This window comes from Budorcas taxicolor, chromosome 22 (genome assembly GCF_023091745.1).
Source record: "Budorcas taxicolor isolate Tak-1 chromosome 22, Takin1.1, whole genome shotgun sequence".
NCBI classification, from domain to species: domain Eukaryota; kingdom Metazoa; phylum Chordata; class Mammalia; order Artiodactyla; family Bovidae; genus Budorcas; species Budorcas taxicolor.
Window position 1 is genome coordinate 14,442,358 of NC_068931.1, and position 27,363 is coordinate 14,469,720.

At 35.9% G+C, this 27,363-nt stretch overlaps 1 protein-coding gene across 1 annotated transcript in view; it reads right to left on the reverse strand.

The window, feature by feature from the left end:
• Positions 1 to 27,363, reverse strand: part of PIK3C3 (phosphatidylinositol 3-kinase catalytic subunit type 3) — a 164,348-nt gene that overhangs the window by 25,035 nt on the left and 111,950 nt on the right. The window contains exons 17-21 of the mRNA XM_052660396.1: positions 26,643 to 26,771; positions 26,022 to 26,091; positions 20,581 to 20,645; positions 17,893 to 17,977; positions 5,611 to 5,685 (exon numbers count right to left, since the gene is read on the reverse strand). Coding sequence (XP_052516356.1) covers positions 5,611 to 5,685; positions 17,893 to 17,977; positions 20,581 to 20,645; positions 26,022 to 26,091; positions 26,643 to 26,771 — 424 coding nt within the window. The remainder of the gene's footprint in view (positions 1 to 5,610; positions 5,686 to 17,892; positions 17,978 to 20,580; positions 20,646 to 26,021; positions 26,092 to 26,642; positions 26,772 to 27,363) is intronic.

A 27,363-nucleotide genomic window follows, 5' to 3' on the forward strand; every position in this document is an offset into this window, starting at 1 on the left:
TGATACACTCAGAAGCTTGAGGATTTCTGATCTACTTTATGTCAAGGAGTACAACTCTCGGCTTCAGTTAGGTCATTGTGGAGTGGACAGTGGCAAGATGAATCATCTAAATGATGATTCAGACCAATGGTTATAGTTTCCTTGTCCTGTTCAACTTCACTAGCTTAAAAACTGACACTTTTTCTGGTTATAGGGGTTACTATGAAAACAATGTTTTAATATTTTCATTTATGAAACTTCAAATTTTTAAAATACACCAAAATGTAATCTCTCAAGTTATTCATTTTGAAGCAAAATAGTGTCTATGCAGCATTAAGGAATACATAATCTGATAAAATTTATATTAAAATATTTACTACCCTAATCTATAGTTTTACTTCAGTTTCAGTGACATGAATTAAGCTTTGTCATATAATAGGTGATCCAAAAGGAAGTAGACTGACTTTTCTCCACAATCTGACTTCAAATTTCTCCAACCAGACTATATATTACCTGAAAAGGTCTGGCTTATTTCAGCTTCGGGGTATTTTATTGGACTGCATTATTTTTCTCCATTTGCATCCCACACAAATCCAACACGTTCTTAATGACCCCATCTAAATTACTCTTTCTGTGAAGTAATCTCTGTCTCTTTAGGCACAATGAGGATAGCTCTCTATTACTTTTTATTACCTCTATGAGAAGAAACAATGCTCTTCTCAAAGAACCTTTAAAAAAAAAAAGGCAGCTTTAAGGAAACTATTAACATTTTCCTTATGACAGGTTTCAGTAAACAAAAAGACTTACTTCCTGACACTGAATATTTAAGAAACTTTCAAAAGATCAGATTTTAAATAATGTTAAAAAGAAAACTATTCTCATGAAGACAAGTTCTCACTAAACATCTAAAGTAATGATCAATAAAGACTAAAAAAGTTTTTATGGATAAAAAGGGAAGGTCTTATGTGTTTAGTTCTCTTCTGTATATATCAACTGAGAAATACAAATCAAACTGATAAATAATAGTATGTCCACAGTCTATAGTAAAAATAAGTTTTCATAGGATATAGATTTTTCTGTAACCTACAGAAAGATAAAAAATGATATGAAAAAACCTAGTTCATTTATTTCTTTCAAAACATTTATTGGGTGCCTACTATGCACAAAACTTTATTTATATTCCCTTCTCTCATATTCCAGAGAATAAACAAGCACATTAAGAAAATAAGTCTGTAGTTTTAGACTTTACAGTATGCTTAATCCTCCAAACTGAATAACAAGTGCAAACAGCTGAGAAAGCATGACCATTTGAATAGTAACTAAGTTCATTCTACTTAAGATTTTGAATATCATGAATTCATGATATCCTGAAAATATGTCCTAAAAAAATAAAACAAATAATCATATTTATTTTTAAAATAAAATAAATCTTCCCCTGGGTTGGGAAGATCCCCTGGAGAAGGGAAAGGCTACCCACTCCAGTATTCTCAGCTGGAAAATTGGGGTCACAAAGAGTTGGACATGACTGAGCAACTTTCACATTCACTTTCACCTTAAAACACTGAAAAAGTGAAAGTGAAGTCGCTCAGTGGTGTCCGACTCTTTGCAACCTCATGGACTGTAGCCTACCGGGGTCCTCTGTCCATGGGATTTTTCAGGCAACAGTACTGAAAAGATAGCATTAAATCATCAATCAAACTTTTTCTTCTAAAAACCTTCCTATATTATTAAAATAATGAGCCTCTCAAAAGAGAATTCAGAGAGCAGTAACTTGAAGGCGTTTGGATTCTGGAGTAGGAAAAAAAAAGTTAGAAATACATTGCTTGCTTCTCTCTAAAATTATAATTCCAGCTGTTATCAATTATGATAACAGCTATATAAGTCAAAAAAGGAATGTATTCTTATTTTCTGGTGGTGAAATAAACAAGACCATAATAGTTAGCCCAAAAGGGATGTTTGTTTACTAGGTACTCAGTACCATACAAAATTCTACCATATTAAATCGTTCAACTCTCACACCAGGAGAGAGATTCTATTATTATACATTGAGAAGAGGAGACTGAGACACAGATAGATAACATGCTCAGTCATCCAATGGTGGAAGGACCATTTAAATTCAAAGAATTTGACTTCAGAGCCTGACATATTAACTCCTATAATGACATATTAACCCCTACAGTCCATGGAGTTGCACATGATAAGTCAAACACGACACAGCAACTTTCATTATATATATGATATAGCTTAAATTGTGTGTGTGTGTGTGTGTCTGTGTGTGTGTGTATGTGTGTGTTAGTTGCTCAGACATGTCCAACTCTTTGTGATCCCATGGTCTGTAGCCCACCAGACTTCTTTGTCCATGGGATTCTCCAGGCAAGAATACTGGAGAGGGTTGTCATTTCCTTCTCCAGGTGATCTTCCCAACCCAGGGATCGAACCCAGGTCTCCCACATTTCAGGCAGATTCTTTACTGCTTGAGCCGCCAGGGAAGCGCTATTCAAATTATAACATATGTAATTAACGTAACTTGAAACTACTTTGAAATATGGACTGTTAGTAAAAAACAACTAGAGACACAAACATTTTAAAATAAATCATTATAAACTTCAGGAAGTTGAGGAATGTATTATACTTCCATTTGTCTTGATATAGCTTGTTTTTCCTTACATAATCCAATTTCATTCAATCTAAACCCCAGAACTGAAAATATTTCTCCCAGTGAGGAAGATTTAAAATGCTTGGGCTTCCCTGGTAGCTCAGACAGTAAAGCATCTGCCTACAATGTGGGAGACCTGGGTTCAATCCCTGGGTCGGGAAGATCCCCTGGACAAGGAAATGGCACTCCACTCCGGCACTCCACTCCAGCACTCCTACCTGGAAAATCCCATGGACCGAAGAGCTTGGTACGCTACAGTCCATGGGGTCGCAAAGAGTTCGGACACAACTGAGCAACTTCACTTTCACTTTCTGTATAATATAAATTGATGAAATAATTAGAGAGATTAAGAAGAAATAACTTAGAGAAATGCTGTTTTAAAAGAAACAGACATGCTTTCTACCCAGCACATTTTAAGGTAAGTTTTTATTTTCCAAAAACAAAATTTAGAGCACCCTCTAGTGGAAAACTGGTGACAAGAAGTTTAAAATCTGGTCCTGAAATTTTACAATTCGGTTTCCACAAGTATCTATGCTGCTGCTGCTGCTACGTTGCTTCAGTCGTGTCTGACTCTGTGCGACCCCATGGACTGTAGCCCATCAGGCTCCTCTGTCCCTGGGATTCTCCAGGCAAGAACACTGGAGTGGGCTGCCATTTCCTTCTCCAATGCATGCATGCATGGTAAGTCACTTCAGTCGTGTCTGACTCTGTGCGACCCCATAGACAGCAGCCCACCAGGCTCCTCTGTCCACAGGATTCTCTAGGCAAGAATCCTGGAGTGGGTTGCCATTTCCTTCTCTGCAAGTATCTATGACCTGGGCCAAAAAAGTATATTAGATAGACCTTTCTTTCCAAATCTTAACTCTTAAAGTATCCCCATCAATATACATGGACAAACAAGACAGAACAGTTCTCAAAGTCCAACAGAAAAAGGTCTCTTATTTATCTATTTCTAAAAGAAGAGACAGGTAAGATCTGTGAATTGCCAGCACCTACAACAACACCTAAATATTATAGATATATTGCTACTCTATACATTAAAGAATTCCACTGTGGTTATAAAATGAATACAATATAAAAACAAACGTAATTGTTTTTGTAGTTTGATTCTGTGGTTAAAAGATTCAACTGAACAAGAGAGCTAAAAAACAACACAGGCAAATATTTTCTGAATTATTATTTTTTCCAAATATAGCATAACATTTTATAAAAACATACTTTACTAAATGAATAAATGCGGCAAGAACCTCCAACCTCCAATTCAATTTGGTTACATTCCTTCAGGCTTTGATTATTAAAGGGACTGTATGGCCTTGATACAGACATAGTTCCACATGCAAATTTTACCAGATCATTTTTATGAAATTGCAGATTACATAAATAACACAGTTATTACATTAGCAGTTAGTGAGGCTACACTGGATGTTAAATTCTTGGCATGAAAATTTGGAGAAAGACTAATAGATAATATCATTACCTGAGAGACTATTTTAAGGGTACTTTAAAATCTACTTTCTGTGGAGGGATGAAAAAACTTGGATCATATGGCATAGGGAAGAAAAAGCTCTATAGAAGAGAAGAAATATTTATTCATTAATTCAACAATAATTTATCAAACATTTTAGCTGAATGTTGTTTCAAGGCTCTGGAGGCACAGTGAATGGACAAGGTCCTTGTTCTCAGGCAACTTACATCCTGAATGGAAGAGGATGGATGATGTTAAGAAGTCAATAAGCTCCATGAGAGCTAGGATTTCTGTCTCTTTTGTTTGGTATCCCCTGCACCTAGAACCACACCTAAAATATAGTAGGTGCTTAATAAACACTTATTGAATTGTATTTGAAAAAAGATAACTTAAGCTAGTGATAAGTGCTTCGAAGAAAACAAAATAGAGTAAGTAGAGAGTAATGGAGAGGGGTGGGGTGGCAGGTATACATTATTTCAGACTCAAGAGTTAGAAAAGGCTATTCTAAAAAGATGCCATTCAAACTTAAGCTTAGTAACCAAAGTCTTGCAGAGATCTGACAGAAGAGCTTCCCAGTAAGAACAAAACAAGAGCACTGGCTCAACACAGGAGTGATTTCACATTCAGACATTCAAACCGGTTGGGCAAGCCACAATGCCTACATTAAAGAGTTCATATTATAATCAAACAGTTTGGGCAAAAGATACTGGTGGTTTCAAATGGGGTCGAAGCAGTGGAAATGAAGAGAGGGGTTAACTTCCTTACCCATTTTAGTGAGCAGCAGATAACAATCTGATAATATATGTTCGATATATGAAATGAAGCCAATAGTGGAATTAAAAATAACTCTCAACTCTGAGCCTAAACAAATGAGTAGATGATGTTCCTATTTATTAAGATGGGAAAATCAAGCAAGGAACAGTTTATTAGGCAAGGAGTGGAAGAAGAAAATAAGTTTTACAACTAGCTGTATATTTAGGATTTCAAGTAAATAGCTAGTGAAATCGATTGAAATAGAGAAAGTTTGGAAGTTGTTTGCACAGAGAAGGTGTTTAAAGCATCCGGCCAAGGAGTTAATAGGAAGAAGGAGGATGAGAACAGTTATTCCAAAAACCTCCAAGGGGAAAAGGTAAAGAATTATATGTGGAGGTTAATGTGATTTCACTGTTGACTGATACTGTGACTTATTGGTGTTTGATAAGAGAAAGAATATTTAAACACTCTAAAACTAGAGCTGTACAGTAATAAACTGGACTACTTGCAGACAATAAGGGCTTTCTACTAGAGGAGGCATTTCAAGAAGTAAAGGCTATATAATCATCTGCAGGATTTCTACTATAGAAATTCTTAAAAGTATAGGCATTTCCTTTATATGTTCTTAAAAGTATCATATAGGGATTTCTAAGACTATAATTTATATTCACTTAGGCAACTTATTTTATTATGAAGTAGATTCCACAGCAAAAATCATTGGCATATAAAATGTGTATCTTCTACTAGCCATTATTACCTGTTTTTGTCAGCAAGAGGTTATCCAGGTGCCTGTCTCCTACTCCAAGAATATATGTAATCACGCAATATCCAGCTGCAATAACAGGTCAAAAACAAAAAGCAAAAGAATTGTGAAAAATACATGCAAACCAGGTTACACATACAACTGAATACAAAGGCAGTTTGAGCTACTTTAACTTTAAACTGATTACTACTCTTTTCGATTTCTTACCTAAATTTTCAAAGAAAATATCACTTGAAACTCAAATTATTATTTCCATCAGAAAAAATATTGTGCAAAATTCTGTCAAATTGTTAAAAAGTCACTTTAACCAAAGTTAAGTGAGATTGTAGAAACCTTAATTATAACACGTGTCTATCATTTCTCACTTCAAACTGGGTATATATTAAGAATAACAGTGAAAACAGGGTCGTGGAAACATACATAATAAAGTCAATCATACCACAACCATCTTATCTACACAACAACAAAAGTAAATGTAAAATTAAAACAAATTTTAGAGAAATAATCTTGAAGTGCCAGCAGACAGAACAATGAATGAATTCACTTCAGTTGTAAAAACATGTATGAAGTTCACAGCATAATCCTCTAAATTACGAAAAATTACATAAGCAGGACCAGTCATTGTCTCATTTTTTTCTTTCTCATAAAAATCTGGAAACCTGGCACATGTTGAAAAATGCTCAAAAAATTTAAGCAAATAACATCTGTTTGAAGCTGAATTTTTTCTGCTCTGTTTCTCATTAATAACCTAACAATAAATACAATTTGCAAATACATGTATGACTATGCCAGTATTTACAAACATATATTTATTTCAGTCACTATGGAAAATAAAAAGCAGACCACTTGTTAATAATGGCATTAATCCTGTCTAAATTCAATTAATATTATTAATGTTCATTTGATACATGATCTGAAGGCCACACTGGAAGTCCAAAAATGACTTAAGCAATGACATTACCATTAGATCAATCTTCAATTATTAGGTTGGTACAAAAGTAATAGTAGTTTTGGACCCTTAATTTAAAATCATTATATCTAGGCTCAAACAGATCTTTATTCATCAAAATAGAACTGTTAAAATCAACATGTTTTTAGCAAAGAGAACTACGTTGGTTTATTCCTGGAGTACAAAGATCCGTGCTTTGGGATTTGATGAACTCCTGGAAAGCATTTTCTGCATCCTGCTGATTGCAGAAGCGTTTCCCTTGCAAAGAGTTGTCAAGATGCTTGAAGAAGTGGTAGTCAGTTGGAGAAAAGTCAGGGGAATATGGTGGATGAGGTAAAACTTCATAGCCCAATTTGTTCAAATTTTGAAGTGTTGGGTTCTGAGATAAGCAGTCGGGTGTTTTCATGAGAACTGGGCCCATGCTGTTGACCAGTGCTGGTTGCAGGCATTACAGTTTCTGGTGTATCTCATCAATTTGCTGAGCATTTTGTAATGGTTTCACTGGAATTCAGAAAACTGTAGTGGATCAGACGGGCAGCAGACCACAAACGGTGACTGTGACGGTTTTTTGGTGCACCCTTTGGCTTTGGAAAGTGCTTTGGAACTTCTCGGTCCAACCACTGGGCTGGTTGTTGCTGGCTGTCGTGTAAAATCCACTTTTCATTGCGTGTCACAATCCAATTGAGAAATGGTTCGTTGTTGTTGTGCAGAATAAGATGACACTTCAAAACAATGATTTATTTGATTTGTGGTCAGCCCACTTATCAAACTTTTACACCTTTCCAATTTGTGTCAAATGCCAAATGACTGTAGAATGGTTGACGCTGAGTTCTTGGGCAACTTCTCATGCAGCTGTAAGAGGATCAGCTTCGATGAGAGCTCTCAATTGGTCATTGTTAACTTCCAATGGCCAGCCACTATGCTCATCTTCAAGCCAAAACTTTGCTCACCTCCTTTGCAAAACCACTACACTGTACATTTGATAGCAATTCCTGAGCCAAAAGCATTGTTGATGTGTGAGCTGTCTCCTCTGCTTTATGACTCATTTTGAACTTGAATAAAACAATCGCTTGAATTTGCTTTGTGTCTAACGTGATTTCTATAGTCTAAAATAGATACAAAATCCAAAGCAATAAGTCATTAGCAAAAGCACATGAAGTGAGAAATTCACATAAAAAAGATGTATAAAATTACCACATTTATTTAAGAATGTATTCCAATATCAAATGGCAAAGGTCAACAATGTAAAACTGCAATTACTTTTGCACCAACCTAATTATAATTTATTGAAGGCTAGGCTTTTAAGTAAACACATTACATTCATTATGACTAACCCTTTTAATGATGTAAATTAAGTATTATATATATCCATTGAATGAAAAAAACCTCCGGTTCCAGATATTAACAGGATTGTCCAAAGTCACTGGACTGGGGTTTAAACCTAAGTCAGACTCCATCGCTCACACCACTTTTGCACTGTACTTTGTGTAATTCCTCCTTCTCAGAATGGCTATTTTTTAAAATTTATTTTTAATTGGAGAATGATTGCTTTACAACATTGTATAGGTCTCTGCCGTACATCAACATGAATCAGCCATAGGTGTGTGTGTATATATACATATCCCCTCCCTCTTGAATCTCCTTCCCACCTCTCCCCCCATTCCACCTCTCTACACTGTCACATGGCATCTGTCCGATCTTCTGAGTCATACAGCAAACCCCACTGGATACCGAGTATACATATTACAGTAACGTATGTTTCTATGCTACTCTCTCTTTTCCCTACCCACTCCTCGCCCCCTGGGTCCACAGGTCTGTTCTCTGTGTCTGTGTCTCCACTGCTGCCCTGCAGACAGGTTCATCAGTATCATCTTTCTAGACTCCATATATATACACTAATATGATATTTTTCTGATTTACTTCACTCTGTATAATAGTCTCTAGGTTCATAAACCTCATTAGAATTGACTCAAATATGTTCCTTTTTATGGCTAGGTAATATTCCATTGAATATACATACCACAGCTTCTTTATTCATTCATCTGTCTACAGACATGTAGGTTGCTTCCATGTCTTAACTACTGTAAATAGTGCTGCAATAAACAGTGGGGTACAAGGTGTCTTTTCCAACTATGGTTTTCTCAGGGTATATGCCCAGTAGTGGGATTGCTGGATCATATGGTAGCTTTATTCCTAGGTTTTTAAGGAATCTCCATACTGTTCTCCATAGTGGCTATGTCAATTTACACCCCCCCTAAACAGTACAAAGTGGCTACTTTGATGGGTGCAACACTCAGCAACATATTTAATTTCAAGTACATTTTTTTAAGAATAACTGACCATACTCTAATACTAGATATAAAAGTATATCTATTTCAAAATATGTAGTGAATGAATGAAAGATACTGTCATTCCAAAAGCTTCTAATCGTATTACTAGTCTAAAAATTTTCACTTCTTCTGGTTGTTCAGTTGCTCAGTAATGCTCAACTCTTTGTGAACCCATGGACTGCAGCACACCAGGCTTCCCTGTCCTTCACCATCTCCCAGAGTTTGCTCAAACTCATGTCCATTGAGTCAGTGATGCCATCTAACCATCTCATCCTCTGTCATCCCCTTCTCCCTCCTGCCTTTAGTCTTTCCCAGCAACAGGGTGTTTTCTAATGAGGCAGCACTTCACATCAGGTGGCCAAAGTATTGGAGCTTCAGCATCAGTCCTTTCAATGAATATTCAGAGTTCATTTCCTATAGGAATGACTGTTTGATCTTGTAGTTCAAGGGACTCTGAAGAGTCTCCTCCAATACCACATTTCGAAAGCATCAGTTCTATGGTACTCAGCTGTCTTTATGGTCCTACTCTTACATCCATACATGACCACTGGAAAAATCATAGCTTTGATTATATGGACCTTAGTTGGCAAAGTAATGTCTCTGCTTTCTGTCTAGGTTTGCTGTCTAGGTTTGTCACAGCTTTTCTTCCACAGAACAAGAATCTTTTAAATTTCATGGCTGCAGTCACCATCCACAGTGATTCTGGAGCCCAAGAAAAAAAAGTCTGTCACTGTTTCCGCCGTTTCCCTATCTATCTGCCATGAAGTGATGGGGCCGGATGCCATGATCTTAGTTTTCCTAATGCTGAGTTTTAAGCCGGCTTTTTCCACTCTCCTCTTTCACTTTCATCAGGCTCTTAGTTCTTCCTTTTAATTCGCTTTCTGTCATAAGGGTGGTGTCATCTGCATATTTCTCTCAGCAATCTTAATTCCAGCTTGTGCTTCATCCAGACTGGCATTTCACATGATGTACTCTGCATAAATTAAATAAGCAGGTTGACAATATACAGCCTTGACGTACTCCTTTCCCAGTTTGGAACTAGTCTGTTGTTCCATGTTTGGTTCTAACTGGTGCTTCTTGACCTCCTTGACCAGTTTGTTAGGAGGCAGGTAAGGTGGTCTGGTATTTCAATCTCTTCAAGAATTTTCCGGTTTGTTGTGATCCAGAGTCAAAGGCTTTAGCATAGTCAGTGAAGTAGAAGTAGATATTTTTCTGGAATTCTCTTGCTTTTTCTATGATCCAGTGGCTGTTGGCAAATTGATCTCTTGTTCCTCTCCCTTTTCTAAATCCAGTTTGTACATCTGGTAGTTCTTAGTTCACATACTATTGAAGCCTAGCTTGAAGGATTTTGAGTATTACCTTGCTAGCATGTGAAATGAGTGCAATTGGGCAGTAGTTTGAACATTCTTTGGCATTGCCCTTCTTTGGGACAGGAATGAAAACTGACCTTTTCCAATTCTGTGCCCACTGCTGCATTTTATCAATCAGTTACAAATCAGTTACAGTTGACTAAACAAATCAGTTATTCTCAAAATATAGTTTGTAGTGTGACAAGGACCACTGGTTTGCCAACAACACAATATCCTATCTATATTTCTTCCTTAAAACAAAACTAAACCAAGATTTTTGGAGCAAGAATGTGCCTACACTAAAGACATTTCCCAGGCTCACTTGAAGTTAGGCCTGTCCACCGAGATGTAGGCAAATAGAGTCTTAACAGTTAGCATTTTTAGAGAGAACTAACCAGGAGACCTTGGTTGACCCTAATATCCCTAAAGAGCTAAAACTCCAACCACATCAGCTTACACCTGGGCTTCTTACAAAGAAGAAAGTAACTTTTACGTGTGTAAACCATTACAGTCAGATCATGTTAACTTCTGGTGAAAGAAATTGTTAGTAGGCTACTGGGAGACTTGAGGGTCACTTACCTAACGGATGAGGAAATACAGCTTGCTGGCCCAAACTGGTCTCCCTCTGTTTTTACATATTATAAAGAAAATTTATTGGAACAGAGACATACCCATTTATTTCAATGTATCTTGAGCACTACAATGGCCTGGCTGAACGGCTGCAACAGAGACCACCAGGCCTAAAAAGCATAAATATATTTACTATCTGAATGGTTTTAGGGAAAAATGGACCAATATTTGATCTAAGGCATTGCTATTCAACATGTGATACACAGATTGGCAGTTTCACGACTATCCAGAAGCTTGTTAAAAATGCGAACTTTTAAGCCCTACTTCATTCCTATTGCATCAGAATCTCCAGTGGGCAGTGGCCAGAGTGATTCTTATACATATCAAAGTCTTCTCTAGTGTTCTAATGTACCTGGGAATCCTGTGTGGAAATGCTGACCCAACATCTACAGAGGAAAGACCTGAGAGTCTGTCTTACAAACAAGTGCCCAGGTGAAGCCAACGCTGTTCGATGATACTTGTAGTAGCCCTACTCTAAAACTGCTGCAAAATATGCAGTTTTACAAATGAATGAATGCTCGCCACTTAAAAATTAGTGAGCTACTGAAGGACATTACACCTGGTATTGGTAAAGAGAACTGAGAACATATTAGAACTAATTAGCACAGTGTGTTCACCAGTAAGGGATTCCCTTAGAAATCTGGCCTCTACTTGTCAAGGACACAAAATACAAAACTTCTACTGATATATGCATATGAAGACAGCTGAAACTCCTGCCTCAAAAAGAACACTGTTACGTTACGAGTGTGTCTGAACTGTCATGTGATACTGGCTTTCTTATGAATTATAAATTAGAATTAGTTTACTTTTTATCACTATTTACTTTGTTTCAAGTTGTTTAGCTATCTCTATGAAAATTATTCACATGTACAGCAATAATATTTTTGACCTAAAATTTTCAAATAAATAAACATGCATGAATTATGCTCATCTCTACTGATAAAGTAGGGCTTCCTTTGTAGGTCAATTGGTAAAGAATCTGCCTGCAATGCAGGAGACCTGGGTTTGAGTCCTGGGTAGGGAAGATTCCCTGGAGAAGGAAATGGCAACCTACTCCAGTATTCTTGCCTGGAGAATCCCAAGGACAGAGAAGCCTGGTGGGCCACATGCCAATTGGGGCTGCAAGAGTCAGACACTACTTAGTAACTACCGATAAAGTAAGAGGTTTTTATCAACTATGGTTTGTCATCAAATTTGCTTTTCAGTAATATTTGAAAGGAGCCTGTTCCTTGTTATTACTGGATTGTTTTCCAATAGTAATAAAAAGTATATGAGAAAGAGCCTTTTACTCTGCCTCAGTGAGTTATGGTAATAAATATTTCTTGAAATGTCATTTCAGGCAATTTCTTTTTACATCAAGCGAGACAGCATATGATACCTCTCTCTTTCATACATATTCATGGTGAAAGTGAGTATTTGGGGGTGTTTCAGTAATTTAAATATCAACACTTGAGAGAAAAGATTACATCCTGAAAAAGATATGTGATGCAAGATTAAGATAAGCCTCAGAAACTGAGGACATAAACAATATTCAGGATGATTTGAGATGGCACAGAGAAGAACAGAAGAGTTTTAGGAAAACTGAAAATATTCTGTGAGTGTAATGGGACACTATACCTGTTCCAGACAACCCTGTCAAAAGCGTGCTTTTCATTAGTATTTTGACTCCATGCGAAATAAACATCTTCAAACTAATTTTGTAAAACAACTCTGATTTAAAGTATAGAGAAATATAGACAAACAATACCATTTCCCTTTCCTTAGTAAAGATATGAGTGTGAGAATAATCAGTGTTCCCACATTTACTTTCATGATACAGACTTGACACCCTGCATAATCTGAAATAAAATGACACCATAACTAATCGTATTCTTCTTCTTAACCTCTACCAAAAACCTAAAATGTTACTTTTTAAAATGAAAGTTATACATGTATCCATATGATAACACCCAACAATCAGATTCTAGCACAATGCTGTATTGACTTATCTTTAAATAATGGCTTTCAATCTCTAACATTACCTGGAATGCTACCAAACTCACTGAAACACAAAAAAATTATTTTGTAATGGAGCAATATATATAGAAAGCAGAAGAATGTTCAAAGTAAGATAAAGAGAATGTCTGTTATCAAATCAGTTATCAGGATATGAATAAATGTGTAATGCTCTTATTAGAAAGAAGATCTAATTTGGAGTTAACTGTATAAGTATAATTTAAATAGCTTTTTTTTTAAACATTAGAAAAGTCATATTCTCATTAGCTCTTGGGAAAAAAAAGGAAACATTATATAAAAGGCACAATCCTATGACATTTAGCACATATAAAATATTGTTCCAATACTCTCATTAAGTGAGCAGGGTTTTCAAATTTTAGTCAGTATTTATGGATTATATGTATACTTCAAGTAGAAAAATATTAACATTTCTTAGCTGGGCAAAAATTCATATATTTTCTAAAATATATATATTATATTACACATACTAGGGCTTCCCTGGTGGCTCAGATGGTAAAGAATCTGCCTGCAATCTGGGAGACTGGGTTTGATCACTGGGTTGGGAAGATCCCCTGGAGGAGGGCATGGCAACTCACTTCAGTATACTTGCCTGGATAATCCCCATGAACAGAGGAGCCTGGTGAGCTACAGCCCATGGGGTTGCAAAGAGTTGGACACAACTGAGCGACTAAGCACACAGCATACACAATACTATATGTATAGGTATGCAAAAGATTTTCTGCTACACTTCATAAAGGCTTGAGAAAAAAACAAAAAAAGACAAAGAAATTGGAAAACATAAACTAAATGAAAGGAAGCAATAAATATGAAATAGAAAAAGTGAAACAAATAAAAGATCATCATAATACAGTCCAACTGTTTTTAAACATGGCTGCTTATTAGAAACACACCTGGAGCTTTGGAGAACAGCAATACCTGAGCATCTGCATTTTTCAAAAACTTCCAAGACAATTCTGTTATGCATCTGGATTTTGAAAAGTGATTGCAAGTTTTTTAATTAAATGGTAGTTTTAGTGATGTAGAATTCTGTTATTTTCTGTTGACCAAATAGATACTTTCCTTTAGTATTTATTGTAAAGCTGGTTTGGTGGTGCTGAATTCTTTGACCTTTTGCTTGACTGGAAAGCTTTTGGTTTCTCCATCAAATCTGAACAAGAATCTTACTGGGTAGGATATTCTTGGTTATAGGTTTTTCCCTTTCATCACTTTAAATATATCATGCCATTCCCTTCTGGCTTGTTGAGTTTCTGTTGAGAAATCAGTTGATAACCTAATGGGAATTCCCCTGTATGTTACTGGTTGCTTTTCCCTTGTTGCTTTTAATGTTTTATCTTTGTCTTTAATTTTCATCATTTTGATTACTATGTGTCTGAGTGTGTTCCTCCTTGGGTTTATTTGATCCATTAGTTTGACTTAGTATGAATACAATGCTAGATTTCTAATTTATATTTACTCAATACTGATATAGTTCCATGTATTCTGGCATCTAGTATTACTGCTAAAAATCTAGAAAATTTATTATCTTAGTGATAAAGAAAAATTTTGAATGAGGCTTAAAACTTCTAATCCAATTTTGAGAATACAAAGAAATATTATGTTGTAAAAAAATATAGGAAGTTAACAAGCGATACAGTATTAACTAAAGTACAGATTTTGTTCAAATTTCACAAAATTTTATGTTAGTATTCATTATTTGTTTTCATATCTTATTCAAGATTCCACATTGTATTTAATTGCATTGAGCAGCTTCAGTCATGTGCAACAAATTCTGGTAAATTCTCTTCATTTTTATTCTAGTACAAATATTTTCTAATTTTCCTTTTTATAGTTTCTTAGATATACCCATCGTGAAAAAGTAGACATTTAATTTCCAAACACATGGGATTTTTTAAAAAGTATCTTTAACATGAATTTCTCATTTGATACTAATTTCTCATTTGAATGTTTTCTTCTCTGCAATTATCCCTCTGTTTTTTTCAAGCTAACTTTATTGAGGCTTTCAGTGACTCAACGATCTCTCTTGGTAAATGTCACACTGCACTTGAAAATATGTGAGTTATTTTCAAATACCTTTTGATACTGATTTCTAACATAATTCCACAGTGATAAATAAACAGCCTTTGTATGATTTCAATACCTTTACACCAAGAAATTTTTGCACCTTGTCTTATGTCCCTTAATATGTTCCAGTGTCTCCTAGTTTATAGTCTATGGAAACTTAAAAAGAATTTGTGTCCTACTGTTGTGTGAAAACTGCATGAATCCTAATTATGTTGAAGTGGTTCACAGTGTTTTTCAGGTCTACTATATACTTCCATGTCTCTGTATATTCACTCTGTTAATTTCTGAGAATTTGATACTGAAACTCCAACTAAAAATATTAATTTACTTAAAAAATAATTATAATATCCCAGTTCATACTTTAATAATTTAAAAAATTAAAATAAGTTAGCATTTCTTTACTAAATATATATATGATATAAAAAAGTTATAGTAACTACATGAAAGTTAAGTAACAAGACAGAAGGTAATTAATTGATGGCATGCAAAATATCTCAAGTAATAAAGTAATGAAAACTGCTGCTGCTGCTAAGTCACTTCAGTCGTGTCCGACTCCGTGTGACCCCATAGATGGCAGCCCACCAGGCTCCCCCGTCCCTGGGATTCTCCAGGCAAGAACACTGGAGTGGGTTGCCATTTTCTTCTCCAATGCATGAAAGTGAAAAGTGAAAGTGAAGTCGCTCAGTCATGCCTGACCCTCAGCAACCCCATGGACTGCAGCCTACCAGGCTCCTCCGTCCACGGGATTTTCCAGGCAAGACTACTGGAGTGGGGCGCCACTGCCTTCTCCCAATGAAAACCAGGTGTGGCTAATTAAAGATTCTTTTACATGCTTTTCATTCAAAGTAGGAACTATAACCTTTTCCCTTGAATCCAGGCAGGTTGTGTGACTCTTCTGACCAACAGAATATGACAAAAGTGACAAACTACCAGCTTCCCAATCCAGGCCTTCAGAAACAAAAAGTTTCTACTTCTTATCTCTTAAAATTCTTCATAAATCCAGCTCTGAGAAACACAAGCCATGGGGAAGCCTCTACAAGTGACTTGATTAACAAGCTTGGCTGAAAAACAGTATAAGCTGTCAGCCATGTGAGTGATCTATCAAGCCTTTAGAAAATATATTAATTTTTCAGATCTTAGAAAACAGAATGAATGGAGAAAAAAATGGATGGAAGAGAAAGGGGAAAAAATAAAGAAGTAAAGCAGGGAGGGAAGGAGAGGAGAGAGAAATACAGAGTAAGAAAAGGGGAACGTTCTCTCCTAGATGCTTTAATCAACTTAAAAAAAATTTTAAATCAAAATACACTGCATGTGATCATTTTTATGGTTGAACACATTTTCATGGGTAAATACAGTTACCTGTAAAATGCTATGTTTCTTAGTTTAAATGAGAATTAAAAGTATAAAGAATTTGAATATATATACACACATTTTATTTCAGTATTTTAAAAGTTCCTAAGAATATTACATTTTCTTTATAATTCTCAGTCAAAAATATACCAAATATAAGTTTAGGAATAAATTATGCAGTACAAAATAATCTGGAATACAACCTCATAGGAGCATTGTGAAAAATAAAAAAATAGTCATGTATAAGAGAGCAACTTATAAGCCATTAAATGATGCAAAAGTATAAATATAGTTATTGTATGTCTAGAAAATCCTCTACTTGCTTCCCTCAGCTTTGACTGCTTAAGTATAAACATGGATGTAAACATAAATATAATATTTATGTAAAACAGGAATAACATGATATATGCCATATACTATTCAGGGCTCAAGTCTAGTGTCAATTCTTTTATTAACTCTCCCTTAAACAATCTAGCCGTTAAAAAAAAAGAATCTTAAGAAAATAAAAAATATAAACTTCATGAGAATAGGCATAAGTGGTTGAAACATTTGAATTAATCTCTTCAGCTTGCCACTACTGACATTTCCAGTAAGTGACCATAAGTACTCATCTAAAATACCATGATAGGTACCTCTTAACATAGCACTATAATCTTAGGTCTAGAGATTTATCAAAAACATGATTATTCCTGACAGACTTTTCCCAATCTACTTAATTGCCCGGACAAAGAAGTCTAGCCGGCTACAGTCCGTGAGTTCGCAGGAGTCGGGCATGACTTAGTGACTAAACCACCACCACCACCACCACTTAATCGCTTATTCAAACTCAAAGAAAATCAAGGGAAAAATTACAGCTTCCAGGAAGAGATAACTTACAGTTACAAAATAGTTAAGTGATTGCAAAGATATATCTATAAAAGACTAAGCAGAATTTACACTGCATTCCTACCATTATGTCAAAACATTAATGACTTCTTTTATCACATTTTCTATCTTTTAATCTTCTTATAGGGCATTTAAAACTGCTGTGGCTTGAATAGTAGTGTCCCCTCAAAATGAACATGCCTCTAACACCCAAGGTAGGAGGTGGGACCTTTTGGAGGTACTTAGCCCTCAAGTATTGGAGAAGGCAGTGGCACCTGACTCCAGTACTCTTGCCTGGAAAATCCCAGTCCTGGAGAGGACTGGTAGGCTGCAGTCCATGGGGATGCGAAGAGTCGGGCATGACTGAAGTGACTTAGCAGCAGCAGCAGCCCTCAAGTATGGAATCAGCACCTTATGAAAGACCCCACAGAGCTGCCTAGCCGTTCCCAGCAGGTGCAGATACAATAACAGGTCTTTAACCCAAAGAAGGTCCTCACCTGACCAAGCTGGCACCTTATCTCAGACTTCCAGCCTCCAGAACTATGAGAAATAAATTTCTATTGTTTATAAGTCACCCAGTATCTGGTATTTTGTTATTGCAGCCAAAAATGGACAAATCTAAGCCAAAATCTTAACATGTTCTAAATGTGTATGAATATGACAACAAGATAGCTTCCTTTCCTTTATTCCCACATATCAATGAGAAGCAGTAAGTTGAAAAACTTACCACAGCTTTTAACATAAGTGTCCATAACTTCAGCACTGATTCCATTTGGCCCATTCTCACTTGGTGCATATTTTCTAAAAAAGTTCTGAAAAGATGTTTATATGTTTACAAATTCAATCCTTTAAATAAATTAAGCATTTCAAATTTGTAAATAATGACAAACAGGTATCTGGTATAAAACTTTATAAAATGCAGAATCGGGGAAGCATATTCCTCAGGAATCAGTCATATTACTATGCTTATAGTCAGAGACTAAGAAATAAACAAATAAATAAAAGTGTGCTATTTCTATACCACAGAGGAAAACATTAAATAAATGTACTGCTATATCTCATACTTAATTTACCAGTTTGTTTCACATTTCTCCTGAAAGTAAACATGAGAGGCTTTCTGTGAATCATACATTCTCCTAAAAGTGAACATGAATTTTTAAAATGACCTTTTAAGTATAGCCACTGAAATACTGCTACCATTAACAAGCTCAATAAAATTACATTCCAATACTCAAAATAGTTACAATGCAATGCGAAGACTTTTCAAATTAAGAGGAAATTGACAGAAGATAAACATGAGATACAGACTGAACCAAAGAATTGCAAGGGCACAATTAATACACTAGAGTGTCCAAACAGTCTGGAAATACTGGGGAAAATTGTATACTTTCTTTTCCCCATATTATCAACTAGCCTATTCTTTTACATCTAGATGTTAAAGAAAAATAGATGCAGTATACTATCTGAAAATATAACTAACACTCTATTAAAAAATAAATTTATCCTATGTTTTAAGCTTTTTAAACATTCTATAAGTGAAAAAGAATGCATATCTAGAAAACATAAAGAACTCCTATAAACCAATAAGAAAAAGACAAAAAAATCCAAGAAAAAAAATGGGCAAAATATATGAACAAGCACTTCACAGAAGAAACAAATGGCCTATACACATATTTCACTCAATGTTTTTGGTGATCAGGGGAATGTAAACTAAATAATAATAAATACCAAAATTTAAAAGCTCGACAATACCAAGATTAAGTAAAGATGAGTAGCAAAGAAAAACAGTTGTTTCCAAAAATAATTATTTTGGTAAACAATTTTTAACTATCTACTAAAGCTGAAGATGAGATAAGCTACGACTTGGCAAAATTATTTACACCGATCACACACGGAATTACGAATCAGGACACAAACTGTCACTGTCTTTATTTTACAAAATCATAATTGCACAGAACAACATAATAATTGACAACTTTATTAAACAGTTACTTCAGTTAGAACCTGTCTTCAAGCTCTGTATACATTTCATGTCATCTTCAGAAGAATTCTATAGCTAAGTACTCTTATTACCCCAATTTTATAGATACAAAAACTGAGACTTAAAGCATATGTTAGGAGGTCCCCTAGACCTCTGACAGATTTGATCCGTTAGATAGGGTCACAGACTCAGCTTACAGCTGTACCACTAGTAAGGTGTATTACAGCAGAAGTAAACGCAACGGAATCAACATGGAGAAGACACGCAGGCAAAGCCTGTGAATTACATGTGAATCCTCCTTGTTCTCTTCTGAAGGGATACACTGAGCTTATTTCCTGGGGGCTGCTCATACAGGCACCCTCTATAGTCTATTTAGTCCAGCAACTATCAAAATTCTAGAAGGGAGGCCGGTTGATTCCTATAAATCATATTATTTGTACAAAGAGTCTAGGTATGTGAACCACCCTTATGAGTTCCTACTGAAAGCCAAATACCAGCTCAAGGCTAACCTGTTTGCAAGGTTACTCAAAATATAGATAGAAAGCCACAGAGCCCAACTTCAAACTCTGGCAGTTTGATGTTTCGTGTCTGAGTTTTTAAGCAACTGAGCACAACTGTACCTTGAACCAAACAATAGAATCAACCTCTTGTTTTGTTAAGAAATCAGAGTAAAGTCTTTCTGAAAGTCTGAACTCCACACTGAATTACTGGGACACTCAAAACTGAGAAACACAAAAACATAGTATAGTAAATATCCTTTATCAAGGCCTTCACTGTATGATTTTTCATCTCAGGCATATCAATTTTTTCTGTGTGAATTACATACATTTTTCATAGGAAAAAAGAAAAATTACATTCAAAAGATAACAAAAGTAAACTACTAACATGAAGTAAGAATTTTGCAATAAACACTAATTCACGATTTTAAAATATAAAAACAATTCCAAATATATATATGGCTTAGTACAACTTGCCTTTTCTTATCTTAAAGGAGAATAATGATTTTGGAGAGGGAGGGTGGGGAAAAAGGTCTTAAAAAACATAATTATGTAAAACATGTATGACAAGAATATCACTGTAGCCTTGTTCTGAATAACAACAAAAACTGGAAATAATCAGAACGTTCACTGATGGCTACATAAATCATAATATTTCCATACTTTGCAATATAATGTAACCATAAACTTCAAAAAAATTCCTGATCGCCTATTATGTGCCAGGCAAAGTTTAAGGAACTGAACATCTATCTACCTTGGAAACATTTCCAACTGTTAGCATTGTTTAATTCTTTGGGAAAAAAAAACCACTTGAGGGAAGAAAAGTGAGAAAAAGAGACTGTCATTTCTAAAACTCTATGTACTTTTTATAGAGACTGAAACTTTTCTAAGAAGAAATATTCATGAAATTTATAAATCATTAAAATAGATATTATACCTGAATGCTTCCTTCTGTATCAAGAACTTCAGCAACAGGAACTGATTGGATAAACTGCATGAAGCCTACACAGAAATAGATATATTGTATTAAGCACAGCTTTTGGTTAAGCCACTGGAAGGACTTGCTGAAGCTGAAGCTCACTTAGGCCACCTGATGTGAAGAGCCCCCTCTGTTGGAAAAGACTTTGATGCTGGGAACACTGAAGGCAGAAGGAGGTAGCAGAGGATGATATGGTTAGATAGCATCACTGACTCAACAGACATGAATTTGAGCAAACTCAGAGAGAGAGTGGAGAACAGAGGAGCCTGGTGTGCTGTAGTCTATGGGATCGCAAAGTCAGACATGACTGAATGACAAAACAATATTGGTTAAGCAATAAAGATTCTGTTAAGAATAGTCTTCATTTGCAAATGTACACAATACAAACTTATTAGCTTAAAGAGGTCTATAAACATTGTATTTAGTAATATATTGGCATTTACATCATAGTAACTACACGGAAACATTAAAAAAATTAAGCTGAAAATCTGTATGTTTCTCTAGGCCAATTTCTATTATTATATACAGGAACACAAAGTAATAAGGTTCAGTTCAGTTGTTACTCAGTCACGTTCAACTCTTTGCAACCCCATGGACTGCAGCACACCAGGCTTCCCGTCCATCACCAACTCCCAGAGCTTGCTTAAACTCATGTTCACTGAGTCGGTGATACCATCCAACCATCTTGTCCTATGTCATTCCCTTCTCCTCCTGCCTTCAATCTTTCCCAGCATCAGGGTCTTTTCCAATGAGTCAGTGCTTTGTATCAGGTGGCCAAAGTATTGGAGTTTCAGCTTCAGCATCAGTCCTTCTAATGAATGTTCAGGACTGATTTCCTTTAGGATTGACTGGTTTGATATCCTTGCAGTCCAAGGGACTCTCAAGAGTCTTCTCCAACAACACAGTTCAAAAGCATCAATTCTTCGGTGCATGGCTTTCTTTATAGTCCAACTCTCACATACATACATGACTACTGGAAAAACCATAGCTTTGACTAGACGGACCTTTGTCGACAAAGCAATGTCTCTGCTTTTTAATATGCTGTCTAGGTTGGTCATAGTTTTTCTTCCAAGAGGCAAGCATCTTTTAATTTCATGGCTGCAGTCACCATCTGCAGCGATTTTGGAGCCCCCCCAAAATAAATCTCTCGCTGTTTTCATTGTTTCCCCATCTATTTGCCATGATGTGATGGGACTGGATCCCATGATCTTCGTTTGTTGAATGTAAGCCAGATTTTTCATTCTCCTCTTTTACTTCAATCAAGAGACTCTTTAGTTCCTCTTCACTTTCTGCCATAAGGGTGGTGTCATCTGCATATCTGAGGTTATTGATATTTCTCTCCCAGCAATCTTGATTCCAGCTTGTGCTTCATCCAGCCCAGCATTTCCCATGATGTACTCTGCATGTAAGTTAAGTAAGTGAAGTGAAGTGAAGTTGCTCAGTCGTGTCCAACTCTTTGCGACCCCGTGGACTGTAGCCTACCAGGCTTCTCTGTCCATAGGATTCTCCAGGCAAGAGTGGTGGAGTGGGTTGCAACTTCCTTCTCCAGGGGAGTTAACAAGATGACAAAATACAGCCTTGACACACTCCTTTCCCAATTTGGAACCAGCCCATTGTTTCACATCTGGTTCTAACTGCTGCTTCTTGACCTGTATACACATTTCTCAAGAAGGTAAGGCGGTCTCATATTCTCATCTCTTTCAGAATTTTCCAGTTTGTTGTCAAAGGCTCTGGCATAGTCAATAAAGCAGAAATAGGTATTTTTCTGGAACTCTCTTGCCTTTTCTACAATCCAGTGGATTTTGGCAATTTGATCTCTGGTTCCTCTGCCTTTTTTAAATCCAGCTTGAATGTTGGGAAGTTCTCAGTTCATGTATTGTTGAAGCCTCACTGGGAGAATTTTGAGCATTACTTTGCTAGCATGTGAGATGAATACAATATTTTGTGGTAGTTTGAACATTCTTTGGCATTGCCTTTCTTTGGGATTGGAATGAAAACCGATCTTTTCCAGTCCTGACCATTGCTGAGTTTTCCAAATTTGCTGGCATACTGAGTGTAGCACTTTCACAGCATCATCTTTTAGGACTTGAAATAGCTCAACTGGAATTCCATCACCTCTAATAACTTTCTTTGTAGTGATGCTTCCTAAGGCCCACTTGACTTCATATTCCAGGATGTCTGGCTTTAGGTGAGTGATTACACCAACGTGGTTATCTGGGTCATTAAGATCTTTTTTGTGTAGTTCTTTTGTGTATTCTTACCACCTCTTCTCAATATCTTCTGCTTGTTAGGTCCATACCATTTCTGTCCTTTACTGTGCCCATCTTTGCATGAAATGGTCCCTTGATATCTCTAATTTTCTTGAAGAGATCTCTAGTCCTTCCCATTCTATTGTTTTCCTCTATTTCTTTGCACTGATCACTGAGGAAGACTTTCTTATCTCTCCTTGCTGTTCTTTGAAACTCTGCATTCATATGGGTGTATCTTTCCTTTTCCTTTGCCTTTCACGTCTCTTCTTTTCTCAGCTATTTGTATGGCCTCCTCGGACAACCATTTTGGCTTTTTGCATTTCTTTTTCTTGGGGATGGTCTCGATCACAGCTTCCTGTACAATGTCAGAACCTGTGTCCATAGTTCTTCAGGCACTCTATTTATCAGATCAGTAACAGGGTCAGGGTTCTTAAATTTGGCATAAAAATTTCTTTCTGCAGTTTTATAACATATGTCAATTAAAATTCTAAATGAAAAATCACTTTAAGAAATCTGAAATTGTGGCATTTCAGAGTATCAATCACCTAACCCTAAAATTATAGTATATTCATTGGCTTTCTTTGTGTAATACTCTATCTTCTGCCATTCCCTGGAAATGCTATGAGAGGGAAGTATAAATCCCCTACCTGAACTACCATAAAGAAGGGGAGGGGGATAGTATACATGAGAATAAGGATAAAAATTAAGCCTGTAAGTAAGTCCAGGGACAACAAAAGAAGTATAAAACTACAAATCTGTGGGAAAAAAAAAATCAAATTTGAATGATGGAAATATTTCAGAATCATAAACAACTATGATCTGGTTTTGGTAAGCCTTACATTATAATTGGGCTGCCCTAGTGGCTCAGTGGTAAAGAATCTGTCTGCCAATGCAAGAGAAACAAATTCAATCCCTGGGCAGGAAGATCCTCTGGAGAAGAAAATGGCAACCGTCTCCAGTAGTCGTATCTGGGAAATCCCATGGACAGAGGAGCCTGGAAGGCTACAGTCTGTGGGGTTGCAAAGAGTCAGACATGACTAAGTGACCAAACAATGACACATTATAATTATCTGCATGCATATTAGGAGACTGTGCATTACTTTAGAGTAAGAAACATCTCATTTATTCCCATATGATAAATACCGAACAGTCTGCATCAATGCATTTAACATATATTTGTAGTTTTTCTACTAGGTAGCAAGAATTTTGCAGGTAAGCAAAAACAGCGCTTTGACCTGCTTTCAGATATCTCACAAGTTTGCAAATTTTATTGGAATAAATGCTATGAATGAAAGGACACTATGAAAAGGAACAGTAAAGGGAGACCTATATTACAATACGGATCAGAGGGCCTCTGACATCTGAACTGTGTTTTGAAGGATAATAAGATGCATAAATAAGGCAGAAAGAATATTAAAGATAACAATAATATAAGGCTCAAAAGAGCATGGTACATTTGCGAAAATGGAAGGTGGATGGTGTGGCTAAAGTCTAAGAAGCAAGGAGAGTGGAAAAAAGAGGTGTAACAGAGAGGTATGGAGGTATGTTATACCACTCAAGAACTTGTAAACTAAGCTAATGCTTTTGTCTCGGTCCCAGGAGCAAATAAAAGCTAAGTAAATCAATTTATGTAGGATAGTAATAGAACATATAAGAAATTAAACTGCCAGAAAGATTTGGAAGTAACAAGGAGAAGGGCAGAAAGCCTAAAATAAAACAAGTACTTGTTTCTCCAAAGTACCTAATCTAAGGGTAAGAAGCTCTAAGAGTAACAAGATTATAAAAGTTACAATACACATTAGGCAAGCATTCTGAGGGAATCTTCCGCCAAACTTCCAGAGGTTACTCAATCTCAGAAAGAGTTAGACATATATATTAAAAAAAAAACATCAATGAATAAAAGCAATATCATCTGATGAGTGGTTTGCATAAGCACGGCACAATACAAAGCCTCTCTAGGTTTTAGTAACTCTCAATAATGATTATATGCAGAGTACATCACATGAAATGCCAAGCTGGATGAGTCACAAGTTGGAATCAAGATTGCCAGAAGAAATATCAACAGCCTCAGATATGCAGATGATACAACTGTAAAGGCAGAAAGTGAGGAGGAACTAAAGAGCCTCTTGATTAGAGTTAAACAGAGTGAAAAAAGTAGCTTGAAACTCAACATTCAAATAACTAAGATCATGGCATCTGGTCCTATCACGTCATGGTAAATAGAAAGGGAAAAAGTTGAAGCAGTGACAGTTTTTATTTTCTTGTGCTCCAAAATCACTGCAGACGGTGACTGCACCCATGAAATTAAAAGTTGTTTGCTGTTTGGAAGGAAAGTTATGACAAATTTAGACAGCGTAATAAAAAACAGAGACATCAAAGACAAAGGTCTATATAGACAAAGCTATGGTTTTTCCAGTAGTCATGTAGGGACGTGATGGACCACAAAGAAGGCTGAGTTCCAAAGAACTGATGCTTTCGAATTTTGGTGTGGGAGAAGATTCCTGAGAATCCCTTTTACTGTAGAGAGATCAAACCAGTCAATCCTAATGGAAATCAACCCTGAATATTCATTGGAAGGACTGATGCTGAAGCTGAAGCTCCGATACTTTGGCTACTTCATGTGAAGAGCCAGCTCACTGGAAAAGACACTGATGCTAGGAAAAGATTGAAAGCAAAAGGAGAAGGGTGCAGCAGAGGATGAGATGGTTAGATAGCATTACAGACTCAACAGACACAAATCTAAGCAAACTCCAGGACATAGTGGAGGACTGAGGAAGGAGCCTGGTATGTTGCAGTGAATTAGGTCGCAAAGAGTTGAACATGACTTAGTAACTGAACGATAACAAAAACAATTATGATTTCAGATACAAATCACCACAGAAGAAAACTACTGTGGTTTGGAAACAGTTGTGAATCCAAAGAAATATATCATAAAGGTTCTCATTTTTTTCCCAAATATGCTGTTTAATGATTTCAAGAGGTATAAAAAGAAAGGGAGGGAGGGAAGATAGACAGGTTGCCAGGAAGGCCTGACTGGTCTTCAGTGTTACAAATGAGTTCAATCCCTAATGTTCTTAACAACTTACAATTTAAAAAGGAAAAATATACTCATTGGACACTGAATAAATAATTGTTAAAAAATAAACTTACCATGCTTTGTACTAGTGGCTAATACTTTGTAGGGCGTCAACTTCAAATCCAGATTTTCTTTTCGTAGAAGCTAAGATCAAAAGTTATATTAAACAAATGAAAAGAATGTTATGAAACAGTTTTGTAGTAAGTATTATAGCAGTTTAATACATCTCTTTATCTTTTTCTAAATCACTGTCAGTTTTCACTGACAGAGGGTTCCTCCTAAGGATTTATGCAGGCCTTACTGGCCATGAAGTATTTTATGACTCCAAATAAGGAAATGAAAACAAATATGTTTCTTTAAAATCCATGGACAGAAACAGGATTTAAGAAAGAAGATTTAATTGACTAAGAGGAAGAAAATTACTAAATCCAACACTGAAAGAACTGTGAAAAAGTTTTTATAAAAAGGAACACATGCAGTTTCATTTTATACTCATCTTAAGAGCCATCTACAGTAATACAATAACAACTACATTTGTTCAAGATCAAGTGGAGATTGTTCAGCTCTCCAGGATTGTACCTGAATGTTACATAATTCTGGGTACATGTAATTCTGTATCCATGCATAGCATATCCACGAAACCATTGATTTCTGAAATGAAAACATGTTCCCTACCAACATAAGATTATCCTCACCTTGTCCATGAGTGAAATGATTTGGAGAATAAGTTGATCTTGGCGTAAATCATCCCCATGCTTAAATATAACTGGATATTTGCCTCCATCTTCAGTCTTAAAGAATAACTGTGCAGGCATAAGAGCACTCTGGAAATAAAAATATTATTTTCAAATTATATAAGATGGAAATGTAGAGAAACCTGTAATAATCTAAAGAAAAGCAATGAGTCTGACAAATCAAATAATATTAGTTTCTATAGACCATGAGAAATACTAGCATAAAAAGTATCAGATAGAGGGATGAACAGGTGTGTGACAAAAAAAGTACAGTAAAATGTTACTAACAGAATTGAAGAAGTGAGTGTATAGTTGTTTACTGTGAAAGCCTTTCAACTTTGCTGTATGTTTGAAAACGTCACTATAAAATGTAGGGGAAAGGCATCAAAAATCCTTCAAAGAATTTAAGTTTAGAAACTACAACCTCTAGTGAATTAAAACTTCAAATAGTTGTAGTATCCTTTGATCACCTCAGGGTAAATATATTTTATCCCTGTACCCTACTCACAAACGCTCAAGAAAACAACTGGAAGCAAAATTCCTAAAGATAAATGATAAGCAAGATGTTCTTTGTTGCAACTTCCCTATTCCGATTTGGACCTGATGTTGAAATTTAGAGTACATCTGAAATCTAGTGTAAACATATGACAATCTAAGGATAACTAGGGCACTAATCTCAGTG